Genomic DNA, 24,121 nt, shown 5'->3' with positions numbered 1-24,121 from the left:
ATAAAAAGAGACTTGAGGGTTTCATTGAGGAGGCGGGTTCAACCCAACGGTTGAGGACACGTGCCCTCGGGTCGTTGTACACGTGCCACTCACTTCCCCTTGGCACACGACGCCTAACTACGGCCACGCAGCGCAGCGCGAGAACACGTCTCAGAGTCACGTCGATAGCGTCGTCCTCAATGACTCTTTGACCTTGACTTTTTAAAATCCTATCGTCTTTCCCATTCCCCTGACCTCTCTGACCTCTCTCATCTTGCCGCCACCCCAACCCCTCCTAATTCTAGATTTGAAGCTTTCGTGACTGCAAGGATTCATATTCTTGGGTTTTTTCGGTAAAGTCACGTAGGTAATAAAAAAACTTGATACAGCTATCGTGCTGTGACGGTTCCACCTGAAGACGGAAGCTTGTGTTGCCTCCGAAACGTCGTGATTTTTTTTTACTTTTATTAATTCGAATTTTTTACCTACGTCACTTTACCCACCCCTCCCATTTGCACCTCTCTCTCTCTCCCTCGACCCTCAGTGCCGTCGTGGGCCCTCGTCGCCATCGCCGTGGTCGCTGGCCTACTCATCCTGTGCTGCTGCTTCTGCATCTGCAAGAAATGCTGCTGCAAAAAGAAGAAGAAGAACAAGAAGGAGAAGGGCATGAAGAACGCCATCAACATGAAGGACGTCAAGGACATGGACAATGATAAGGTGGGAGTCTGGGCCTTAACCTGGGGATGTCACTGGTGCTGGGTCAGTGGCCCTGCCATGGCCGTCATGGACCCCCTGAGAGAGTGAGAGAGACAGAAGGAGAGAAAGAGACACTTGCCCCGGGAGACTGAACTCAGGAGCTCAGAGATTGCCGGCTCATTGGCTCCAACATGGCCATTATGAACTCTCTGATAGAGAGATGGTCAGCCTCAGGGTTCGAATGCATGACCTTGCCTGTGCTGTCTCTGTGGCTCTGACACTACCATTATGAACGCCCCCCCCCTACCCACCCCGCCCACCTTCGGGAGAGACATCCTCCCCCAGGCCTTCAACCCATGTTTTCAGCTGTGCTGGAACAATGACTACAACATGGCAATTATGAGCCCCCTGAGATAGAGGGCACCCAGCTCCAGGGCTTGATGAAGCATCTCAGCCGTTGTCGGTGCGGTGGCTCTGGAATTGCCACTTTGAGCTTTCTGAGCCATCTGGTCACCTTGATAATGTTTTATTTTTTTCAAAAGCCACATGTGCACTTACACGTGTTTCACTGAACTTAAGGTTTGTTTGTTCTTTTGCGGTAGTGCCGTCATTGTTGCGGAGTTATGCGTTACTGTAGTCAGATCATCGTCGTCGTCGTCATTAACCATGATCGATCCGCTGCTAGATGAAGACTTCCCACACATGGACGCCGTTTCTCTCGGTCCTGCGATGTCACGATCCATCTCTGAGCACGAAGCAATGTAATAATCAGATAACCAAACGTAAAATATTAGGTAATCACCTACTGCTTCATTTCAAATGTGTAATCAAAGTAGTGTTACTCCACAAGTACCCGTTGATTACTTTTTTATATATAAATTACTTGCGTAAAATATATATATCCGAATGTAAGGAAAGTGTAGTTGATTGCTCTCTAGAATGGCTCTCAAGAGCGCCCCATTGCTGTGAACCTGGCGTGAGCGTACAATTGCAGGGCTGCAACGTTACCCTTTATTTTAGATTATTTATTTTGTTCCCATCGCATTCCGTTCTGAAAAATCAGGCGCATGTTCGTTGGCCACACCACCTCTTTGCACTCGTGCCAGGCTGGTTTGCAGCTCATTGGCAATGCCAGCTTCTCAAAGCTATTCAACTATATTTATTTTACCAGGTAAGGCCCACTCAGCTATATATCTATTTTTCAAAACCGACTTGGCTATCACAAATGATAGCCCAACGAAGTTGCTTATCATCACGTGGAAATTTACAGCAGCCAAATACTCTAAACGTCACGTTTCTAAATGTGAAGGGAATAACCTGTAGGACCCAGGAGAAAAATCCACGCGACCACGGGGAGCGAGAGAGAGACACGCAAACTCCGAATATACAGCAGCAGGCGTCAGGGTCGGGATAAAACCCACAACCTCCCACACACCAGGCGAGGCAGTCAACATCTCGTCACCGTTTTCGATCACTCAAAAGCGCTGAGCGATGGACGAGGTGCCCGGTTCCCGATGTCTTCAAGGAGCGCCGGTGGTCACCGCGGCGGTACAGCAGCGGCCAGGACTCACGGACGGAAACGACCAACGAACGCTGCGTGCGGCGACGATGAATCAAACGCGGCCTTAGCGAGGGGCGGAGGGTGGATACTGAGCGCGATCAATACTCGGTAATTATTCTGCAAAAAATTAATGTCCGGGCGGCGGGTAAATGGGTCCAGGCGGCGATCGGGACCGCCTCACAATCTTGGCCGAGTCTGCTATTAAAATTAATCTCGGTGGAAGCGAGAGAGAGCTCGGAACGCCGTGTGATCCCCATTGGACGAGCAACCTAAGAGCAGTGCAGGGGAAATGAAAAAATTGCCACCTCCCCCCCTCCTCCTCGCCCGAGGGTTAATTTCATTTAGTACGCACGTTCCCCGCAAGCCAACACTTTGGGAGGTGGGGATTGGTGGATCGCGTTGAGATTTCCGGCCTCCAGGCTGCGACGCGGCCTTCGGGCGGCAGCTTCAGCGAGCGGCTCGCTGAAGCTATGCAGAGATAGAAGTTTCCCTCCGTGCAAGAGGTAAAAGCAGCATTGACATACCCACGACTATCAAGGCGGCGCGTGCGTGCGTGCGCGCGCGCGCGCGTGCACGTACGCCCGCTTCGTTATCACCGCTGAGAGTGTGAAGGAAGCCTGCCGACAGGCGCTGGAGGAACTGCATAAAATAATCAAAGCCAAACGGAGTAGGGAAGAGTTGTCACGGGGATGAAAAAGGCCATTATCGTACCGTTACACACCGGAGGGGAATAGGAACGAGTCTGCTGTTGCCTGGCGCAGACATCGCCTGGGTCCAGAGCTACGCCATCACTCGGCGCACGGCCCTGTTTGCGCCGAGCGAATGAATCAGAATCTTTATTTGGACTGGAGGAGGATATCCGACGAGCGATGAAGTTCTTCTTCGCAGGTGTCCGGCATGGGCGACGGGGGGGACGCTCGACCGAGTCTCGCCGCGCGGTGGATCGGTGCCGGTTTCGGCAATTAAAATTCCGCGCTTGTTTTTGTGCTCTGTCAGTAAAGCAATAGCGCGTCGATAAATGATAGCAGGTCAAGCCTTGAGGGCCCCATTATCACGCGGATTGGAATATTGTCACGTTTCTGCTACTTTCCACCGGATTTTTTTGTGCGCTCTCCAGCGAAGGTTGTCGGAATCGCACTTTCCGCCGATAAGAAAAATGTACTCTTTGTTTTTTTCGGTAAAGTGACTTTACCGACAAAACCAAAGAGTATGAATCCTTGCAGTCACGAAAGCTTCAAATCTAGAAGAGAAATGTATCGTCGCGGTTTCAAAACGGAGACACCTGGGAAGAGTGAGTTGCCGAAGGAAGGGACCCACCCGAGGGGACGTCCAGAGCAATGCGATTCCATGGATCGTCGCATCTGGTGACCACGAGGAATGGTGACGGCTTCCAGCAGTGGATAGATCATGGCTGCTGCTGCTGCTGCTGGTGATACTGACGAAAGATTCAGCGCAATGAGTGAATTAGTAAGATGATAACTATTATGGCAGTATAAGTGTAAATACACAACACGTACGACAAAATAAAGTTGTTGCTGCATCAGTCACGTGCCAGTTATTCAAAGTGTCCTGACAGCTGCGATGCGTGATCGCAATTTACACGCTCTCGCTTCCACAAAAGCCACATCGTAAAACTAATTCAAGCCCGTAATATGCCCACAATTAAGTTCTCCAATTTACCCATCTAATGTACAAACATTTAAAAAGTTAGTTATTGTGATGGCTTTCTGGGGGTATTATTTATTTTTGAGTATGTGTGCTTATTTGCCATCAACCGAAAAATGTTCGCGTTCCTTAGTTTTCCTTTTTATTTAGCGCGTAGGGAGATGACTGAAGTGGCGTTGGGTTTAATTGCATGTGGGGAGGGTGGGCAGTGTGTGTATGGGGGAGGGGGGGGGGTCGATGATGGAGGGACCCGCGTCAGTCACACCGTGGTCGTCACGACGAGACGGGATGACGGGAGGCGTTGTGTAATGCTTCCTGCTTCGCGCGCTCCCCGGTAACGTGGGTTTGCTGTGTCCTGCGCCGTTTATGCCTCTGATTTTGTTGATTTCATGTCTCCCTCCCCCCCCCCTTCTTCCTTTTGACGCTCACCGTTGCCACCAATGGGCCTCTGGATCGCGACGGGTCGGACTCCGTGCGACGTCATTTCTCGGTGAGTTCCACGCCACGTCCGTTGAAAGTCTCTCACGCGCTCCTCACCACGGCCTGACCATCCGCGAGTTCTCTTTGCACTCCGTCTTGCTTGGTCGAACGGACGCGAGAGACCGTCGAAAAGTTTTGAAATGGAACGGTGGTGCGAAAAAGAAAGCTGCCCCAGCCTAACATAATATTTATTCTTCATTCGATGAGGTTGGCCCATGTAAAAAAAAAACAAGGCGCGATACTGGTGTAAGCCTGAGATCCCATCCAGGTTTCAGTCAACATGGTTAAACCATTGACTCAAGTGTCGTGAGTTTATGACCCCACTGCCATCAACTCCATCTATGCCACCATTATTTTCACCACCACCACCACCATATTCACCATCACTCCTACAACCATCAATAACACTGCAATCCATCCATATCACTTTACTCCTGCCCTCAAATACTAAGATTAAAAAAGCACGCATTATTGTTCGTGTGTTACATTTAAAACCAGCTGATATTAGGAGTATAAAAAAATAAGAAGAGATTTGAACCTTTATGGCAATAAACAGGAGGTGCTAAGATGTTCAAACACCAAATAGAAACGTTTTTCAAGGAATCAAAGGTCGCATTAACCACACAGAGTATTTGTGGTGAACATGCAAACAAACATGCTCTGATAACAAACGCATTGTCTTTGAAACTGATTGGACGACACCAGAGACAGCCTTCTTTAGGGCCTCGTCTCACCACCAGTTTCAGACCAGAGAACAACGCCAAAAGGCGAACAGCACAAAGACAATGCCACTATCAGCTGTTTTATTGCCAGAAAGGGTAAAACCTATTCTTGTTTTTTTCATACTTTGATACTGGCAAAAAAGGTTTCATTTTGATGTTGTAGGGTTATTTCTTCTTTCGTTTGGCATGGGGGGGGAGCGCATTTTTTTTATATCTATGTAGTTGTCGTAGGTGGGAGATAACTGTAAGAATTGCATTCTACACCTCTGCAATAAAAAAAAGTAAATGTTGTCTACAGAGAAATCAACTTCAAAAACGAATCTGCTCTTTTACATCACAATGTTGTCTAGAGTAAAGCGCAAAAAAAAAACTCTTCATTAATTAACTCTTGGCTGAAATATGACGTGGATGCAAACAAGAGACACATTTGCACATGTGCTCATTTTCACGAATACTAATTAAGCGGCAGAGACGTAAGCGCGTGGGTTCTCAATATTAAAATATTAATTCTATAATCCTTCACGACTTAAACGCCTAATTCCAAAAGATGTTTTTTTTTGCACTAGATTCACCGGTCTGGCAATTACAGGAGCCACAAAATTGTCTCGAATTGCCAAGCCGTCATTAATCACGCCTTGATAAATATTTCGCGGCCGCATTTGGCGAAGATTTGGCCGCACTCAGCAGTGACCGCTGGCAATAATTAGGGAGAGTGCATCCCACTGCTTGCTGAGTTCCGGGAAAGCTTTTTGTGCAAAGCGTGGCCTTTAAAAGACACGTCATAGTTCACATTCTGTCATTCAGCAGTTGCGCAAGCAATGCATCATCAGTCTTAGCGAGCGATGTTTTCCCCGCGTGCCTTTTTCTCTCTCTCTCTCTCTCTGCCCACGGGACCGTACGATACGTTTACACGGGGGAGCTTTTTTTGAACAATCACAGCTGATCACAAAGTGCAGGTGACACGAAGCGTGTTTTTTCGTCTTTTCATTTTTTATTCTTATAGCAGCACTATCGGCGCTGTGTAAGGAGAGCGAGAATTCATTTGGAAATGGTGCAGGACAGTACGTTCCCGTGTGTGTCTGAGAGAGGCTGCGCAATATATATGTTTTACACAACGGCTTCTGAAAAAAACCCTTCGTGTGGCCATTTTTGTCTTCATGCAATAGGGGGCGCGCTTTCACCCACACTGCGCTGAGATCGGTGTTTGTCCCATGGTAGTTTCAGCGCTGTTTTTGTTTTGTTTGGCTGCAGTCATTGGTGACAAACATGTCGCTAAAGCTGAGGGCCCAATGCTGCCCACACGTCGATCGCAAGATCTCAACGATGCCGACTCAGCGCTCTGATCGTTGAGCCACCCGGCCACATCGGAATTAATCGGAACTAATAATAATTTTAAAAAAATAATGATACAGACTAAGACAGTCCCTCTCCCATGGTGCAGTGATTATTTCCGTGGTTGGCCTTGAGCCAGTATAAATATTAAAACACCGTTCCCATTCTAAGGCCATATGACCGTCTCTTGATCACTGAGAGATGAAGGACGTAGTTGACCCCCAACCACGATTTGAACTTACAACTTGCTGTTTGTGAATCGAGCACTGTAACCACAGCACTATACAATCAAATATGTAAATAAATAATGTTATGATTATGATACAAATTATGTATTAAAAATGTGCTTTGGTTACAAATTATTTATCCTTTACATCATCCAAATGATTTAGCCTTTCACCGGTCACCGAACTGTTGTGTGGATAAATTAGCCCCCACCATGTGAATGTGAAATGTCTGTCATTCGCTCAAGGCCACCAACGGATATGACCACCACCCCAATGCTCATGTCAGGAGGAGAAGGATGCTGCTGAGATTGATTTTTACTGGATTGACCAATTGGCCTTTCCGGATCAATTTTCGCTGGTAGCATTTGTTTAAACAAGGACCAGTTTCGATTTTATTGAGTCGTATCAGCAGTGCGCGGCCACATAAATTAATGCCAGTGGGTGGGCTGGTGGTATTGGGAAGTGCCGTCCATGAATATCAAATTCAAGTTTTTGGCTTTCAAGAGGGCACATGGCTATGGAGAGGGGGCATGGCAGTTAAAGAGTGGACACTGCGTTTAGGATGTGGTCACGGCTCTCCAATGGTGGGACATCATGGCAGTGTTATCACAGACGGCATTGGTATGAGGAGGGGCAGTGGTGGCATTCCTGAGGGGTTGGCTGTCAGGATTGGGACATGGCTGTCTGTGTAGATGTATGTCTGTGTGAGTTGTGGGGAGCTATATGGCAGCAGTTCGTGGCTGCACTACGAACCTAGCGACCCGAGTTCGATTCCTGCTCATGGCTGAGACCAGCGACGATTATTTGAACCAGTCCTGGGCCTCCCCTAGGTCCACTCAACTTCATATGGGTGCCTGGTGCAATGTGTAAGCATCGTCACGCGGGAGACAAAGGCGGCCGGGCGTGGTGCTGACCACCCACCCGCTCGTATGCCGTACCAGCCTTCATAGGTGCTCGTTGTCGAAACGTCCCCCAACAGTGCGTGACAACGCCCAGAGAGGGGATCTTTCTATTTGCCTTTGTCTCTGTGAGTAGTGGCACGGATGCCAATGGGAGCATTGCTATCAGATGGGTGTCAAAAATGAGGCATTGCCCTTCGAGTAACGATATGGCGTTTTAGTTAGATTAGCCGGTCACGGTGGGCCCAACTTTGCTCAGGTTCACAGATCGTGTATCAGTTTGACTCCGCACACAACTCAGGCCTCCTTTAAAACACAAACGTCCCGATAACAGTGAACTCGCCGACTGAAAGCAACTCGGCGCCCCATCATCATTATCATTGTCGTTGTTGTTGAGTTCTTTGTAGAATATTTCGACTGATACGAAGTTAGTCGTTCCATCATCTGCATGAGGTGGGGGAAAAAATGAGTTGCGCTTTGTAGGACGTTGATCGTGGTTGCTCTGTCGAGAGACTTGGCCCTGCATTAGCAAGGAAGGTGAGGGTTGGTCCACCACTGGCTCAGGTTGACCCGTTTGAGATAAGCGCTCGCCCAACGCTCATTTGAGCCAGGAGACACTATGACTTTTTTGACACATACGCCATACATAAGTACGTACGTTGAACTTCTTTCGCACCGTACGAAGCCAACCGTGCTTAATCGGAGGTGCGGGAACACAATGGCGAATGTCTCCCCACATTTGTCAACAACCCTGAGCCAGTGGTGGAATATTCCACGTTCCCATGACGGGCGCCATTCACTCCATAGGAAGACCGCCGTTGAATATTTGACATCGACCACGTGCACTGAGAACGCGAGTGACTGGAGAACTTCGCTGCCTCTGTGTATCTCCGCGACCGCAACATCCGGAATTCATGAATTCTCAACGGTTTCTCTGCTCGTTGTTTTGTTGTTTGCTGCAACACCTCAGGAGCCACTCATTTGACTCATTCAGGGAACTGGGCAGCACAATAAACATTCGCACACACACACACACATAAGAAATATATATTCTATCCAAGCGGTGTGTGTGTGCTTGAATTTAATTTCCTTTAACCTTCAGCATCACAAGTGGGTTACGTGACATTTTCACACAAACGGGCTGCTAAACGGATGTTACTTTCCCTAAAGCTCAGATTAGCTGCCCTGGTTGTGATGGGTTATCAGTGTGACGCCTATTTCCCTGTGAGAGGTGGCTCATGATGACAGATTGAGCCCCGCGTTCTGGCTGCGTTCACGTGCAGTCTCCCGCGCTGCTTGCGATGTCATTCTGCCCACGCTCGGTTGGCTGTATCCAAGATATACAAACATGCAGTGTGTGTGTGTGCTTGTGTGTGCTTGTGTGCGCCTGTGTTTCTACACCTGTGCGTGTTCGGATGGAGCGGTAGCGGTCGTGGTCAGCGCAATGCGGCGCGGAACCGATGGCCCGCGTTCGATTATCCGCCACGGCTAGCATCAGTGGTGAATTTCTGAACCAGTCCGGGGCCTCCCCTAGGTCGACTCAGCCTCAAACGAGTAACTGGTGCGATGTGTAAACATCGCCACTGGGGGAGACAAAGGCGGTCGGGCGTGGTGCTGGCCACCCACCCCCTCGTGCGCCGTGCCGACCTTCACAGGTGCTGTCTTGATTTGAAGCTTTCGTGACTGCAGGAGTCCATACTCTTTGGTTCTTTCGGTAAAGTCACGTGGATAGAAAAATAATAATAGATCACGAACGCTCTGATCGCCACACAAGCGGTCGTCCTCAGGTGGGAAAGAGGTGCTACTCGCTAACAGCACTTGCCCAAACAGTCTGTCAAGGCCACACGGGTGGTCTTTGTCTTTGATGAGATCGGTAATGTCATGGTTATCGCGCAACATTGGCCACAACACGCACCCTCGTGTGCCGTGCCGGCCCAATAACTGCTCGCTCACCGCACCTGACCCAGCAATCAAGAGGGCTCAATGGGGGATCTTTGTCATTGTCTATATATGTGTGCGGTGTCTTTGTGTGTATATCTCCGTATTTTGGGGTGGTATGTGTATCTCATTGTTGCTCTGTGTACGTGTGTATGTGTATGGATCTGTGTGCGTGTGACTGCCAGTTTCCCTCGCTATGTAAGTCCCCTGAATGGACTAACGCGTGCGTCAGAATGTCCGTGGGGGCATGAGGGGGGGGGGGGGGTTTGAGGGCAACTCGACTATTTACAGAGAACGTCGATCGTGAGATGCCACGAGCAATCTTCTCGTTCTGTACATTCACACGGGGAGGAGCGACGCGCCTTTAAGGGTGGCGTTCACAGTCACAGTCACGCTGCCGAATTTTATTTTCGCGAAGATAACAACCCTTGCCATGATTTGCAATTAAGCGTATATCTTGGGTTCACGATGCTTTTTTGTTCTACATCGACGTATTCTTTTTATTTATATAATTAACATTTTAACACGTAAATAACTGGTTAACACGTAGGCTTTCGCGACCAATAAACCTCTGTTATGAACGTTAATAACTACAGACTTCTTCACCATTGTCCATTACACGCCCCTCTCATCACCATTGTCTGAAAGATGCCCCACTCATCACCATTGTCTGACACAAAGAACAAAGATCCCCCGTGTAGCCTGTAACAGACTGTTGGGGCAAGTGCTCTTAGCGAGAAGCACCTATGAAGGCCGGCACAGCACACGAGGGGGTGCGTGGCCAACACCGCGACCGGCCGCTTTGGTCTTCCCTCGTGGCGATGTTTACACATCGCCCCAGGTACTCATTTGAGGCTGAGTCGACATGTCTGATACATGCCCCCATCCACCGCCATCCATCACCATTGTCGAACACGTGCCCCAGCAATCATCATTTTCTGCTAAGTCCACATCGTCGCATTGTACTGTCGAGTGATGCAAACACTCGATCGTCCGCGCGTGGCGCCTGCGTGTGTGAAATAGAAACACGCCGCCACCTTTCTTTATGCCGTGCTCCCCCTCCTCCTCCTCTTCTCGGCAGCCTCTTCTTTAGCTCATCGGCAAAAAAACACAAAGCAACCTCCACATTCCGTTGGTTGAAAAAAAATAGGAAACATATATATATAAAGCAGAGAAATTAATGAGGCACTCGTAACGACATCGAACATTGAATGCATGCGCAAAGTAGCACACACCTGGCAGAAGGGACGTTGTGTTTTCTGTGCTCTGAGCCTTGCTTAATGGACTCAAAGTGTATCCAGCATCAATCTTTAAGCGTTACGGTTTGGGCTTTTCTTTTGTGCATTATAATAATGGATCCGATGTTGGAGACGTGGGGGGAGGGGGGTGATTTTTTTCATCCCTTGGGTGTTCTGACCTACTTTGTTAAATCGTAGCTGAGTGCTCTCAGTGGGTCTGTGTGTATGTATCTCTGTCTCTACTTTCTTCACTGATCTATTAGTTTCTATAGAGCTCAAGTGCAGGAAAAGTACACAGAGTGAATAGAACAAAATAAAACTATTACTACTCAACTCTTTTTTTTTCTTTGCCAGGTAAGGTCCACTGAGCGACATAAGAGCTATCTTTCAGAAGCGACCTGGCCTGAAATGATAGCTCAACGAATTGGCTTATATAATGTGAAGATTTATAGCAGCCAAACACTCTACACGCATGTTGATTCTAAATGTGGAGGGAAAAACCGGAGGACCCGGAGAAAAATCCACGTGGCCATGGGGGAGAGAGACACCCAAACTAGAAATATACAGCAGGCGTCAGGGGCGGGATCGAACCAACGACCTTCTGTATACCAGGCGAGGTAGTTAACATCTCGCCACCGCAGCGACATACCAAGATAACTTGCAGAAAGATGTATTTTTCATTTTTAACCTACATATGCACCCTTGATTTTGTGCAAGCGTTATTGGTCTGTTCCTTTTATCACAGGTCAATGAAAGTATTGTCCAGTTAAACCTGGTTAAACCTGGTTGGCTTAGCTTTCACATGTATATATATGTGCAGTGCTGTGGTTAGAGCCCTATATTCATAATCTGTAGATTTTCAAAGACCAATCATCCCTCTGGGGTCAATAAAATCAGTACTTTTTTGCAGCGTGTGTACAGTGATTTTACTCTAGATATGCTGGCCTTGCCATAGAAATGAGGAATTCCCATCGTTCAATCAAGGTTGAACAACGGAGGTGAGCGAGATGATGTCATGTCCCGTTTACACCTTTATATATCTGTGATTGGAGCGTGCTGATGACAGCACTCTGGTATCACCATGGTAGGTGACGATGTGCTGTCTACAAGTCACACCATCACTCACAAGTGGCGTCTCCTCCACACGTTTAAAAGTTCCACATTGCCGGTGCGGTCAAGATATTGCGCTGCCCATTCCGTGAACTTTGTTCGTACACTGCGGTCCCTCATTCACGCTCATGACTTGTCCTTCTCTTCCCCCCCCCCGTCTCTCTGCACCTCCCACTCTCTCTCTGTGTGTCTCGTGCCCTTGCTCTCGGCTCACAGGTGTAGTCGGAGGAAGACCTGGAGACTGGCCTCACGGAGGGAGATGAGAAGGAGGAAGAGAAGGAGGAGGAGAAGCTCGGGAAACTGCAGTTCTCCATCGATTACGACTTCCAGAACAACCAGGTACCTGCGCGTGCCACCAACGTGGGCGCTGTCACATCGGAACTGAGAGCGGGACCTCGTCGCTGTGTTTCTCATCGCTCGCGCGGTCCGGCATCCGCCCTCTCGTTTCAAAGTTCTGGCTGTGCCCATCTCAAGCGACTCATCGCCACCCCTCCACGCATCTCCCGCTCCGCGTGGCCTGGGCTTGGGGTAGGGGGGGGCATTTAAGAAATCTGCCCCCCATTATTTTCACTACCACGGTGTGAGACCACAGCGGCGACCCCCTCCCTCCGCTGTGCTAACGATGACACCAGAGCAGCGTGCCCGTTAATCACTGACACGCCTGTGAAACGTACGCCTCTGTCGTCCGACACGACCGTGGGTTGATGCTCCTTCATGCCTTTCCGTTTTTGATCGCATGACAATGAAGCAAAGTCATTTTCAGGTCTCCGAGATGGATCGAGCAAATGAAGTGAAAGGCCAAACTTTTTATGGCGCACACCATTTCCGTGCAAGTCACACTTGCGAACCGGGCCCGAGACCTGAGCTCGTCAACTCACTTGCGCGTGTTTTAATCGCGAAGGCTTTTGTTGAAGCCCAGACCAGAATCGTCTAAAAACCCAGAATCTCAGTGGCGCTGGTCTTGAATCGTGACACGTGGCGTCCTTTCCACGCGGCTTCTCTATATTTCTCCGTGGAAGCTGCTGAGCACGTTCTGTTGGTGGCTGGCTTGAGCGTATGCTTATTTACGTCTGCAAATAAAGTGGCATTTTACCCAGAGGCCCCCTTTTCCCCAAAGCTGCCGGGGGTGATAATTCCTCGCTTTTCTTCCGCAGACCTTTTAAACGAGCGCATTCGTACGCGGAGCATTGACGGAAACGTTATTCGACCATAATTTGAATGTGTGTCAGAATTAATAAATATATTTTAGCTAAAACGACAAAATCTAAATCAATTCGTCGGTTGTTATGAGCCTTACCACAAAACGCAACAACAACAACAACAACAAAACCCTGCCATTTTAAGATGCTCCCGAGGATTTGTTGATTTGCCAATTTCAAGCCTCGATACGTCCGGCAATTTTTTATTTTTTAAACAAAAAATGCAGCTAATGTTATCATCGTCAAGTGTGGGGAAGAAAGGCTCATAATACATACTAATGAGGCTCCGCGCACGATGAAGACGCATTCGGCGTTCGCAATGAAACCGCGAGTGCCCTGAGCGAGCGATACATCTTCCTGGGAGGGTGGCGGAGGTGACATGCGTTAGCACAAGACAAATGCATCGCGCGGACAAGGACGCTTTAAAAAATGAATTTTGCATTTTGCCCATTCTTTTCACCGATAGTCCGCAGTCCTCAGCATGCAGCGCATGCCCATGGGCTTTGCTTCATGGTCCAGTGTCGCAAAGTGCATTGCGCACTCGGTAGTATTAAACATCTCTTTTTTTTGTCCCCCTTCCGGTGGATTATGTCTTCAACCATCAGTTATATTACGCTCGTGCTGTTATTATTGCGGTTAGGGCACAGGAGATAAAACGAATAAATGGCAGGAGTACACAAAGTGCTGGTCAGATGCATTAGGTCGAGGGAGCCCCATCAGACATATACACACACTGCCCAAGCCACACCAGGCTCTGTTAGGGAAAGGGGGTTCTGCATTTGTATTATATGCGATTTTAGCCACGTGCGTTAGTTACAGAGGCACACTGGGCACATGGGGCCCACTACGTTACGTTAGTTATGGGGCCTGCCAAGGTTCATTAGGTCCAGAGGCCACTGTGGTGCATGAGGTGTGTGGGTTGCATTAGTTATGTAGCGGGAGGTGGTCATCTAAATGTGATAGGGTAAAGTGATAACCAAGATGTGCTGAGCATTCACCTGCTCACTCTCCACCCCTATCCCCCCCCCCCCGCCTCTGTTAAGCAATGAAATGTCACGATTCAGGACCACGATTTGAATCAGAATTCTAATTCAATGTTTTCTTGTTGCCTTTGTTTTTACCGTCTCGTTTATATTGTGATCGGTGGTTCTTTTCACGCCTCCTTTCTCATCTTGTAGGGCTTTTGTCCGCTCTGCTAGACTGTGCGTAACGTTTCCAGCAAAAAACAATCTGCAACGATTTGCATGGCTTATGAATCGTGGGTTACTTGCGCCCTTGATTCAACGCGTGTATCGTGAGTCTTACGAACCCCTGGTTGTCGATGCATTGGTGCAATGTAACAACCTCACCGGCCACCGAGGTGCATTGGGCTCAACGGCGTCTAGCAAGGGGTGTTAACGATGGCGGGAGGCGGGGGGCTATGTTAGTCAGTACAGCTCATCGGATTTCTCCATTCTAAATTTTTTAATATCTAATTTTGTGGTGTTAACCAGTGCATTAAACACATGGTCTACTTAGGTGCGTTTTAAGTACAGGGAATATTGTGTTTTATTTTTGTTATTTTTTCATTAACTTAAATTTTATATTTTTTCACCTGAGGACAATTGCTTGTGTTGCGATTAAAACGTCGTGATTTTTTTAAATTGATTTTTCTATCTACGTGACTTTACCGAAAGACCCAAAGAGTTTACATTTTATTGTACCAGGTAAGGCCCAGCTGAGCTCTGTAGCTCTTTCTCAGAAGCGACCTGGCCACACATGATAGCCCAGCGAAGTGGCTTTTCAAGTGTAAATGTAAAGCGGCAACCAAACTCTCTGAACGGCATGTTGATTGTAAACATAGAGGGAAAATCTGGAGGACCCGGAGAAAAATCCACACGACCACTGGGAGAAGAAGCAAAGTTTAAATATACAGGTGTCAGGGTCGGGATCGAACCAACGACCTCCTGCATACCAGGCGAAGTAATTATAATTCTAGATTTGAAGTCTCCTTATCTATTTCCACCATCTGCATCACAAAGCTTCAGCGTCTATTTAATTCCTCGTCACAGCCATCTCTGAGACATACCCAAGCGGTTGTGCTTTCGCTACGTTGTCCCCACCTGAAGAAGGACGCTTGTGTTGCGCCCAAAACGTCGTGATTTAATTTAGTTGTATTCTTTTATTTTAATTTTTTACCTACGTGACTTTACCGAATAAAAAAACCAAAGAGTATGAAGTAATTATACATTTCCACATCACCAGGATGAGCCACTTCGGTGAGCTATCATTTGTGGCAAGGTCACTTCCGAAAAAGGGCTATACAGCTTAGTGAACCTCACCTGGTAAAATAAAAAAATAAAAATGGTTAAAATTGTTTTTTGCATTCCTTCAGCACGTTCGGAAAATAGTCTGCGAATGTGCATCAGACCGCATTGGCTGGAAATCCTTAGCACCGGAGCTGTTTGTTTTTTTACATACAAAAGGTAGTATCGGTTCATTACTGCGCCGACAATAGGCAGGTTATGAGCTGTCATTGCACACAGGCTCGTTATCCTGCCGCCAGCTCGGAGATGATTGTATCAGATGACATGCACCTATATGAGTGCACAAACAATATTTCCCCTGAATCGTTACTCTAATATCCACTCTCTCTTCCTGTCGCTGGCCAATGAGGGATTGTCATTACGCCTTCTTGCACATGATGCCGTTGCAGGAAAAAAAAAATATTTGCCTGTGTATATACACACACACATATACATTCCAGGCATTGAATGGTGTTCAAGTCTCCTACTTATGGGGAACAGTTATTGGGATCATTATAAAAAAAACAGTCCCATAAGCGCCAATCATCCGTCGACTACATTATTAATGCCTATAGCGACAACAACAACAACAACAACATTAACGTGCTGAGGCTGCCGCGTTGGCAGTGGTGCACAAGGACGAATCACAGACAACCCCAACACGTGCAGCACACACAGAGGGGCGCCTCCGTTCCTCTGGCCTCTCTTATGTGCTCCAAATAAGGGGCATCGCCTGAAACGTCGTGTATTATATTTTTTGAAAAAATATTACGAATAAAAATTTTGAGGATTTTTTTGCCGGTAACAGCAGGTCATGCTACGTAAGGTGCAAAAGAAGTTCAACATACGTACATGCTATTTAAACCCTACGGTGGTCTATTGGGTTTTTTTTTGAAGAAAATTTAATTCTCAGACTATCTCCCTGCTTCAGTGAGCAAAAGGACAGCACATATATCCATCGATGGCCTTGAACCCAGTGGTGGGAATTCCACATTTCTATGGCAGGGGCCAGTCTTGTAATCATCATTTGTGGTTTATTCTGCCCAATCCATGCATCACTCCTCCAGGCACCATCGACCAATCACTCGTGTTTTCCCACAAAGTGGTACTCATTCTGTTGAGCCTTAGGTTGACCTTCGACCAGGATTTGATGAACTTGTGACCTTGCAATTGTCAGGTCACCGGGCCTGATGATTAACTAAAGAGCATTCATTGATGTCACGGTGCTCGACAGTTTTAATTTCATATTTCACTCAACCTTCGACAGCCCCATCACCTCCTCAGAGATGGCAAAACGAGCACCACTTTGTAGGAAGCGAACAGTGACATCCTACGGACGAACTGTCCCCTGCCATGAGAACGTGGAATTTCCCCCGCATTGGCTCGGGGCCACCGATGGCAATGAGCGCCGTCTCATTGAGCTGCTTCCCGTTCGCTTCACATCACCGCCCGCACAGCTATCTGGAGAATCCAGGTGGGGGGATCGCTTGAGCCTCACGGTTTATATTTTTTATTCTCTCCGTTCTGTTGACCGTATAGTAAATATGACAGGTTTTATCGAGTGAATCGGCCGGTGGCCGAGTGCTCAATCTCTCCATTTAAGTGACCTCAGAGGTCACGAGATCGGCTTCTGCGCCTCCGTGTTCTGCCCAAACACACACACATCGACATGCCTTCATTGCTGCCGGCGCGGTGGATCGAACTCCATTGCAACACCTGGTCTTAAAAAAAAATCATGCTTATTATAGAGCTCGCGTTGAGGGATCTCTCCTACCGCCTCCTCCTCTGCGGTCCTCTCATCCTTCTTTCTTACGCTCGTCTTTCTTTTCGCAATTCTTCTGTCAGAGTGACGCGCTCTCTCTCTCTCTCTGTGTGTCTAAATCTTTCTCTAACTCCCTTACGCTCTCGCCATTCGATCCGCGATTCCTCTGGAGTTGACCAAGTGTGTGCCACTTTGTGGGAAGTCACCGGTGGTGGGCCTGTGGAGAAACTGCCCTTCCGCCATGGTCAGGGGTTGGCAACCAAAATAATAAATTGAAGATACATTTTTGTTAGAATTCGATAACAAAAAAACTCAATGTTTCAAGAGCCACCATTGCATGTGAATACGAGATGGTGGTCTTTATTAAATAACTTTACGAAGCAGTCCTTAAAGACTATAAGACTTTTTATGTTACCAGGTAAGGCCCACTGAGCTATGTAGCTCTTTTTCAGAAGCGACCTGGCAACAAATGATAGCTCAACAGTGGCTTATCGCGTGGAAATTCATTGCAGCCAAATATTCAAAACGCGTGTTTCTAAATATCCACATGCGGGTTTTTAACCGGAGCCACAGGTTTGCCGACCCGTGACCATGGTAATGTGGAGTTTCCACCACTGGTTCAGGCCCATCATAGAAAATGAACATCACCGACCTTTGACTTAAAACTTTTGTGACTGCAGAAATCCACATTGTTTGTTTGTTTTCGGGAAAATCACGTAGATAGAAAAGATAAGTATAAATTAATAAATACATTTCTAATAAAATATTAAAAATACAAACGGTCGTCATCAGGAGAAAAGTTGACCGCTTGTGTTGCGATCGAAACGTCGTGTTTTTTTAATCTTTTATCATTATTAAATTACTTTTTCTATCTACGTGACTTTACCGAAAAAAACAAATAATATCACCGACCTTTTAGCAAGGGTTTGCCTGGTTAGGGTTAGCCTCTGCTTGGACAGGTAATGATAGTCATTTACATTTGTAAGGTGATTTATAAGTTGAAATTCACCCAGGGATCGCAGTGCACCGTTGGGAAATAAAAATACTACAAGGTAGCGGGGAGTCCACTGGTCAGAGGGAGGCTGCCATGGTGTCACGGTTGGTAAACTGGAATTGCGATTGGAAGGTGACCGGTTCGATTCCATCTCTGTTCATGACATCTCCTGTCTCACCGTCCCTCTCTGCCTCCCTCTCCCCGTGCCAGCTCACGGTCGGGGTGATCCAAGCGGCCGAGCTGCCGGCTCTGGACATGGGGGGCACCTCGGATCCCTACGTGAAACTCTTCCTCATGCCCGACAAGAAGAAGAAGTACGAGACCAAGGTTCACCGCAAGACGCTCAACCCCGTGTTCAACGAGAGTTTCGTCTTCAAGGTGACTCCGTCCGCCCGCCCGCGGCGCCGCGTGGCTCTAAACTCTCTGCTGCGGTGGCTTTCTCGCAGGCCGTGTCCCTTAACATCAGCTGGAGGTTGACCACGCCGAGCAGCAGGGGAGCCAGTTTGATGAGGATGTAGCCGCACAGAAGTGCAGTGCCGTAGACATCGAACGTTCCGGGCTGTGCAGCCGCACCTGGGGGGGGGGGGGGGGGCCCTGATGCCGAGAGGGTCCCAGCTGCTGGGCTACGAGAGAGAGAGGAGAGAGAAATTGGACATGGGCTCCCCGCGTCAACGCCTTCCACCGAGGGCAACGCCAAGACCTCCGATTAGAGCGGTTGGCTACGTTCGGTGCGAAAGAAGTTAAACATGCATACAATGTGAAGAATTGGCATTTACTCAAACGAAGTGAACACCTTAAAGCGGTATGCTGATATCTAAAATGTCACTTATTTAACAGGGTAATGATATAATGGTTATCGCGATCAGTCTTAAGATTTCTGCCAGGACATTACGTAATAATGATATGGGCAAACCAGAAGGCATATACTGGTTTCAAGGTTATTGGCAATGATCAGCATGTCACGAATATGAACTATTTCCAGTGAATGCACTCCAGTATATCCTGCTTCGTAGTTAACGTGAGCACGTTGCACTACGTACGGTGCGAGAGAAATTCAACAAACACACGTGCATACATGCATAGGCACGTACGTGCCAACCACGGCACCGCCATAAGCGCACGGCGTTCCGTTCAAGGAGGTTAAAATGAAGTCGGTGCATTTGCTCCATTCAAATGAGCGTGGGGAAATGCCCGTGTGCATTTACAGCCCCTACCGAGCCAGGGCCTGTCACTCTTAAAGGGCAACCACAGTTAACTTCCCATGAAAAGTGGGATTCGTTTTATCGCCCAGGGCTCCATTCCCCCCCCCCCCCCAAGTCTACCCCTCTCTCTGCACCTACCCCCTTCCACCCCTGTCCACCCTCCCCTCTTACCCCACCCTGGAAATGGAGCCCGGAACCTCTCCAACAACGTGCAAGTGAATATAAAATGTCACACGCAACACAAACGCGCGACGCTGTGTTCGTCCTTCGACGCCGTACCGACTACTTTGCTCGCGGTTCAAATCCTGTTGAGGGCCCAGCTCGGCTCATCATGCCTCCAGGGTGCGAATTTTGAGTTCATCGAGAAGAAGTCAGGGGACCAGAATGAGTCTCGGGGAGCAAGAGTGGCCTCGTCCACCAAAAATGCCAAAAATCAACGAGGAAACAAAACCACGGACAGCAATGAAGCGAAGCAATCGGAACACACAGAGTCAAAACAACAAAAACACCGCAGCGTCACACGAGGAGTCTAAAATATTGACGGACGAAGCAAGCGACGTTTTGTTGGGGAGTCGGTAGAGTGAGAAGTGGCTCGGCCCATATTCCGTTGGGTAAAATGTGCTGTCGAACTTCAAGAAGCTAAAATGTCAAATCCAGCGTGCAACTCAACTGGCAATCGGGAATCTGTGAGTCGTACGATTACGGACGTCATAGCAGAGGAGAGACGCTCAGACTTTCACTTTGCTAATGGACACACGTGGTTGTCGTTATTGTTGTTGTTGTCATTTTTATTGGGTGGGTGCGTGGCTGGATGCGCCATCCACAGAGCGATCAAACCGCGGTGGAGACTCACATCTGAAATGAGAGAATCCATTGTGGAAACTATCAACCAGGCGACGTGGCCTCTCTCCTAGCAAACCGCCCGCACGCGCGGATCGGTCGCGGCCTTCACGTCACCAAAAGTCGTAAATCGGACGCCGAGGGTGGGGGGAAGGGGGTAGGAAGGAGACGTGGTGGAGAGGGGAGGGGGGGGCGCCCTGCGGTTGTTGCGCGCGGGCGGGATGACGCCCTCGCAACAAAACGAGCGTGGCGGGAATCCGCCGTGGCTTCGTTCCGCTCGTCCCCGTTTGGTTCATCATTGTGGCGGCGTCGCGTTAACGGAGCCGCCGGTGAACAGTGGGCGCCCCCCCCCACCTTGAGTCTGAGTCGTCTGCATAGTTGTGCTTCACTGCGCAGGGCACTTTGCCCCCCCCCCCCCTCTGAGTCTCTTTGGAGAAAAAGAAAACGGACAGAATGAATGACCGCAGAGATAATCCTAAGTGTACTTAATTTGCTGTGTCATGTTCTGTCAATATGTACTGGATCAGATATGAGTAATAGCCCCGAGAACGTAATAAGTTACATTTTTTTGTTATATACATCTGTATGGGTTTCTTTCAGGCAATTCCCCAAGTGTTATTGTTTCTGTGCGCGATAATATTGCACTGCCGTGTCTCTACGGCTACAAACAAACGTCCGTCGACTGATTTACGCAACAAGTTAGCGTTCATGGACACCCATTATTTACGGAAGACTACATTTTAACCCTTTTCGTTTGCAGATCGTTTGTTGGCTCGCTATCGTTGAGGTGGGGAAGTCAGGCGTGATTGTCTAAAGGGGGGGTTGTCTCCTCCAATTCGATTGAAATTTGAGCAGTTCATTCTCTTTCAAACATTGTAACTCGCGGCCTAGTTCTAAGATCAACCAACCAACGCTACTGCCCCTCAGAGATTCCCATTGCCTAACACCCATTTACTCTGCGGACACCTTGATCTGCACGTATTTGTTGTGCACGCACAGTAATGGCGTCTTAATTACACCCCAGTACTGACACTCGGGGGTTTATCGCGAATTGTGTTGAATAATTTATCCGTCGTGTGTTCAGTGTGCTCCTGTGTGCGCGTGATAGCGCACTGCTTAGCGCACTGCACCACGAACCTGTCAGCCCAAGTTCAATGCCTGGCCATGGCTAACATCCATACTGGTCTTGGGCGCACACGAGCCCAGCGTCACGAGAGCACCTGGTGTGGCGTGTAAACATCAACATCACCAACAACAGCAACCGCAATTCGCCACTAAGTGGTCGGTGACGTCACCGCGACGCTTGTGCCAGGCTAGGTGCACTTTAAGGCCACGTGAAGTGTCGAACGCCCGCTGGCAGGAGGTCACGGGGCAGACCGGGGTGTCATGTAGACATCGGCGCGGGGGAGACAACACGTTTTGTGTGTGCACGTGAAACTACAAATCATGACCGAGAATCGAACACAGGTCAGCGGGTTCAACTCCTGACTTTGCACATCCTTGGCAGGGGTCATCTTCTGAATCACGTCTTGCCGCCCCCCTGAGGTTGACTCAACATGTCAACAACAACAAACACAACGCTGCTGCCCACACAACCACAAATTGCGCTGCGATGACCCCGAGCATGCACATTACGCGTGCCGGACTTCTTTCGCACCGTACGTAGCCAACCGCGCTCATCGTTAGCTCGGGGCAAGGACAACAAACGAAAGACTAAAATCAGCTCCCGGCGCACGCGGGCGCGCTTGCGACCCCCGCAGTGTGCGAGGCTCACCGAGGGGCCCTCTTATCGCTGTGGTGCAGGTGCCGTACTCGGAGCTGGGCGGCAAGACCCTGGTGATGGCCGTCTACGACTTTGACCGATTCTCCAAGCATGACATCATCGGCGAGGTGAAGGTGCCCATGAACACCATCGACCTGGGCCACGTCATCGAGGAGTGGCGCGACCTCGTCAGTGCCGAGAAAGAGGAGGTGAGTCGCGCTCGCCGTCTCTACACGACGCGCACAACAGCAGCAGCAGCAGACGCCGTTCGCCACTAAGTGGCGGTTGACGTCACCACGGCGCTCATGCCAGGCACACAAAGACGCACGCACGCACGCACGTCATTTAATACCTGCGTTGCAATGGAAAGCGTGCATTTGGATCGTGATAGGCATTCATTAACTGCATTCACTTGATGACGGAAGCGTGTGTTGCTTCCGAAACGTCGTGATTTAATTTAGTTATTAAAATGTTCTTATTTATTTTTATTCTTATCTTTTTATTTCCACCTACGTGGCTTTACCGAAACAACCAAAGAGTATGCATTCATATTTCCCGGATCGCTCGTTAAACTGGAGCAGGCACGTGGCCAGTAGTTGCCACAGCTATAGTGAGAGCTATACTGAATGTGGTGTGCCGGATGGAGTAATGATTAGTGACCCGGACAGATCCGGTGGGAAATTAAGCCATCCCCCCACCCCCCGCCAGAGAGTGTTACGCACAACCGCGTAACAATTTTGAGAAGAAGTGTTTGTTCCGTTACGTAAGCAGCCACTTTGGAAATAAAAAAAAATAACCGTGTCATCATCCACTTATTTGCTTCTGTATCGCCCGGTGCTTTTGGCAAAAAACGTTCCAATGTCTCCAGCACCGACAGTGTTGAGTTTTTTTTTTTAAGCACGGAAAACGTGCTCCTGTATCATCTCTCGTGTTTTCCACATTTTTGATCGATCCTTATCTGCCTCTCTAATTTTTGTCCTAGGTACACACATACTCTGATGTATTTTCCTAGTCGTGGTCCTCTCAGCAATGATTGTACTTCGATCTGTACACTTCGCTCTCTGTGTGCACAGCTTTTGTTTTATTTATGTTGGAATACAACTTTCTCAGCCTTCTTTGCAAAGTTCTTCAGGCATTTCCTGTCATTCATTTTCATTGTCTGTCGTGATGAATAAGTCATCGGCAAATCCGAGATGGCTGATATGCCTTCATTTGGCTTGGTTATGCCTCTATTTGAATCCATATATTTTAGGAAATATATTTTAATATTGCTGTAAATATCTTTTCTCAGAGCATATCTCTGCATCCGCATCCTCTTCTGAATTACATTTTGCCCCCTTTCTTCCCAGTAAACATTGAACGTTGGCCCAACGTAGGCCCAACAGTTCCAACCACGTGCCAGCATTGGCCCAATGTTGCATGTTTACATTGTTTATGCAATCCTAGTGTAGCAGCTCATTATTTGCTAATTGTTTCGATGAGTCTTATTTTTTGTTATTTGATTAACACAATGTATGTGAGCGGTAGGGTGTCTGCTTCAGGTTCCCTTGAATCAAATTCCTTTTGAGAGTCAATTAAATATAGGCACATAACGGTGTTTGAAATTATTTTGTCTTCAGTGGAACCTCGATTTAGACCTTTTTGAGGGGGGGGGGGGGTTGGTATGTTGCGTGTGTGTTTCAAGTAAAAAAAACCAGCAGAAACGTCAGTTTCCACTTCACTCCCCATCCTCTATGCCAGCATCAACGGTTTGCCAGCTGCGAGGAGTAAATCATCAACTAAATACATGGTGATTTTATTCCACCATCCTTTTATGTTGCGTGGCCAATTCAGGATCATCTTCAAAGCTAATTCACTTGTTATTTATGTCTACGTTTGGATATTTATTTAACAACCCGGATAAACAAACGCCGAGCTAAAAATAATACAAAAGGTTCAGACTTCAGTCAGACTTTAAACATCCTCTTTTTTTCAAGTGGGCAAATATTATTTTAATTTAATTTTAATTGGGTTTTATCTCCTTCAGGGTTGATAATGTGCGCTGCATGGGTGTACGCAAATGTGCATATTCAACGGTACACGTTGGTGCAGCTCAAGCCGTGTAACAAAGCCTCCACATTTGTAGCCCATTTCAGCGGAGGATGGAAGGAACCGTTCTTCCTCACTTCTGTTCTGAGAACGGGGAAATGTTCTACGCAGAATAATAGCCGAGCCGAGTGTCCCCCCTCCC

The 24,121-nt window shown here is 48.1% G+C and overlaps 1 protein-coding gene across 1 annotated transcript in view; it reads left to right on the top strand.

Moving 5' to 3' along the window:
- Positions 1 to 24,121, top strand: part of LOC144718685 (synaptotagmin-2-like) — a 90,158-nt gene that overhangs the window by 30,366 nt on the left and 35,671 nt on the right. Inside the window, exons 2-5 of the mRNA XM_078594136.1 lie at positions 524 to 696; positions 12,070 to 12,186; positions 18,298 to 18,465; positions 21,933 to 22,100. Coding sequence (XP_078450262.1) covers positions 524 to 696; positions 12,070 to 12,186; positions 18,298 to 18,465; positions 21,933 to 22,100 — 626 coding nt within the window. The remainder of the gene's footprint in view (positions 1 to 523; positions 697 to 12,069; positions 12,187 to 18,297; positions 18,466 to 21,932; positions 22,101 to 24,121) is intronic.

The sequence above is a fragment of the Lampetra planeri genome, chromosome 5 (genome assembly GCF_965212315.1).
Source record: "Lampetra planeri chromosome 5, kcLamPlan1.2.h2, whole genome shotgun sequence".
Lineage (NCBI taxonomy): Eukaryota > Metazoa > Chordata > Hyperoartia > Petromyzontiformes > Petromyzontidae > Lampetra > Lampetra planeri.
Note: the sequence above shows the minus strand (reverse complement) of the source record. Positions and strands in the feature narration are given on the sequence as shown.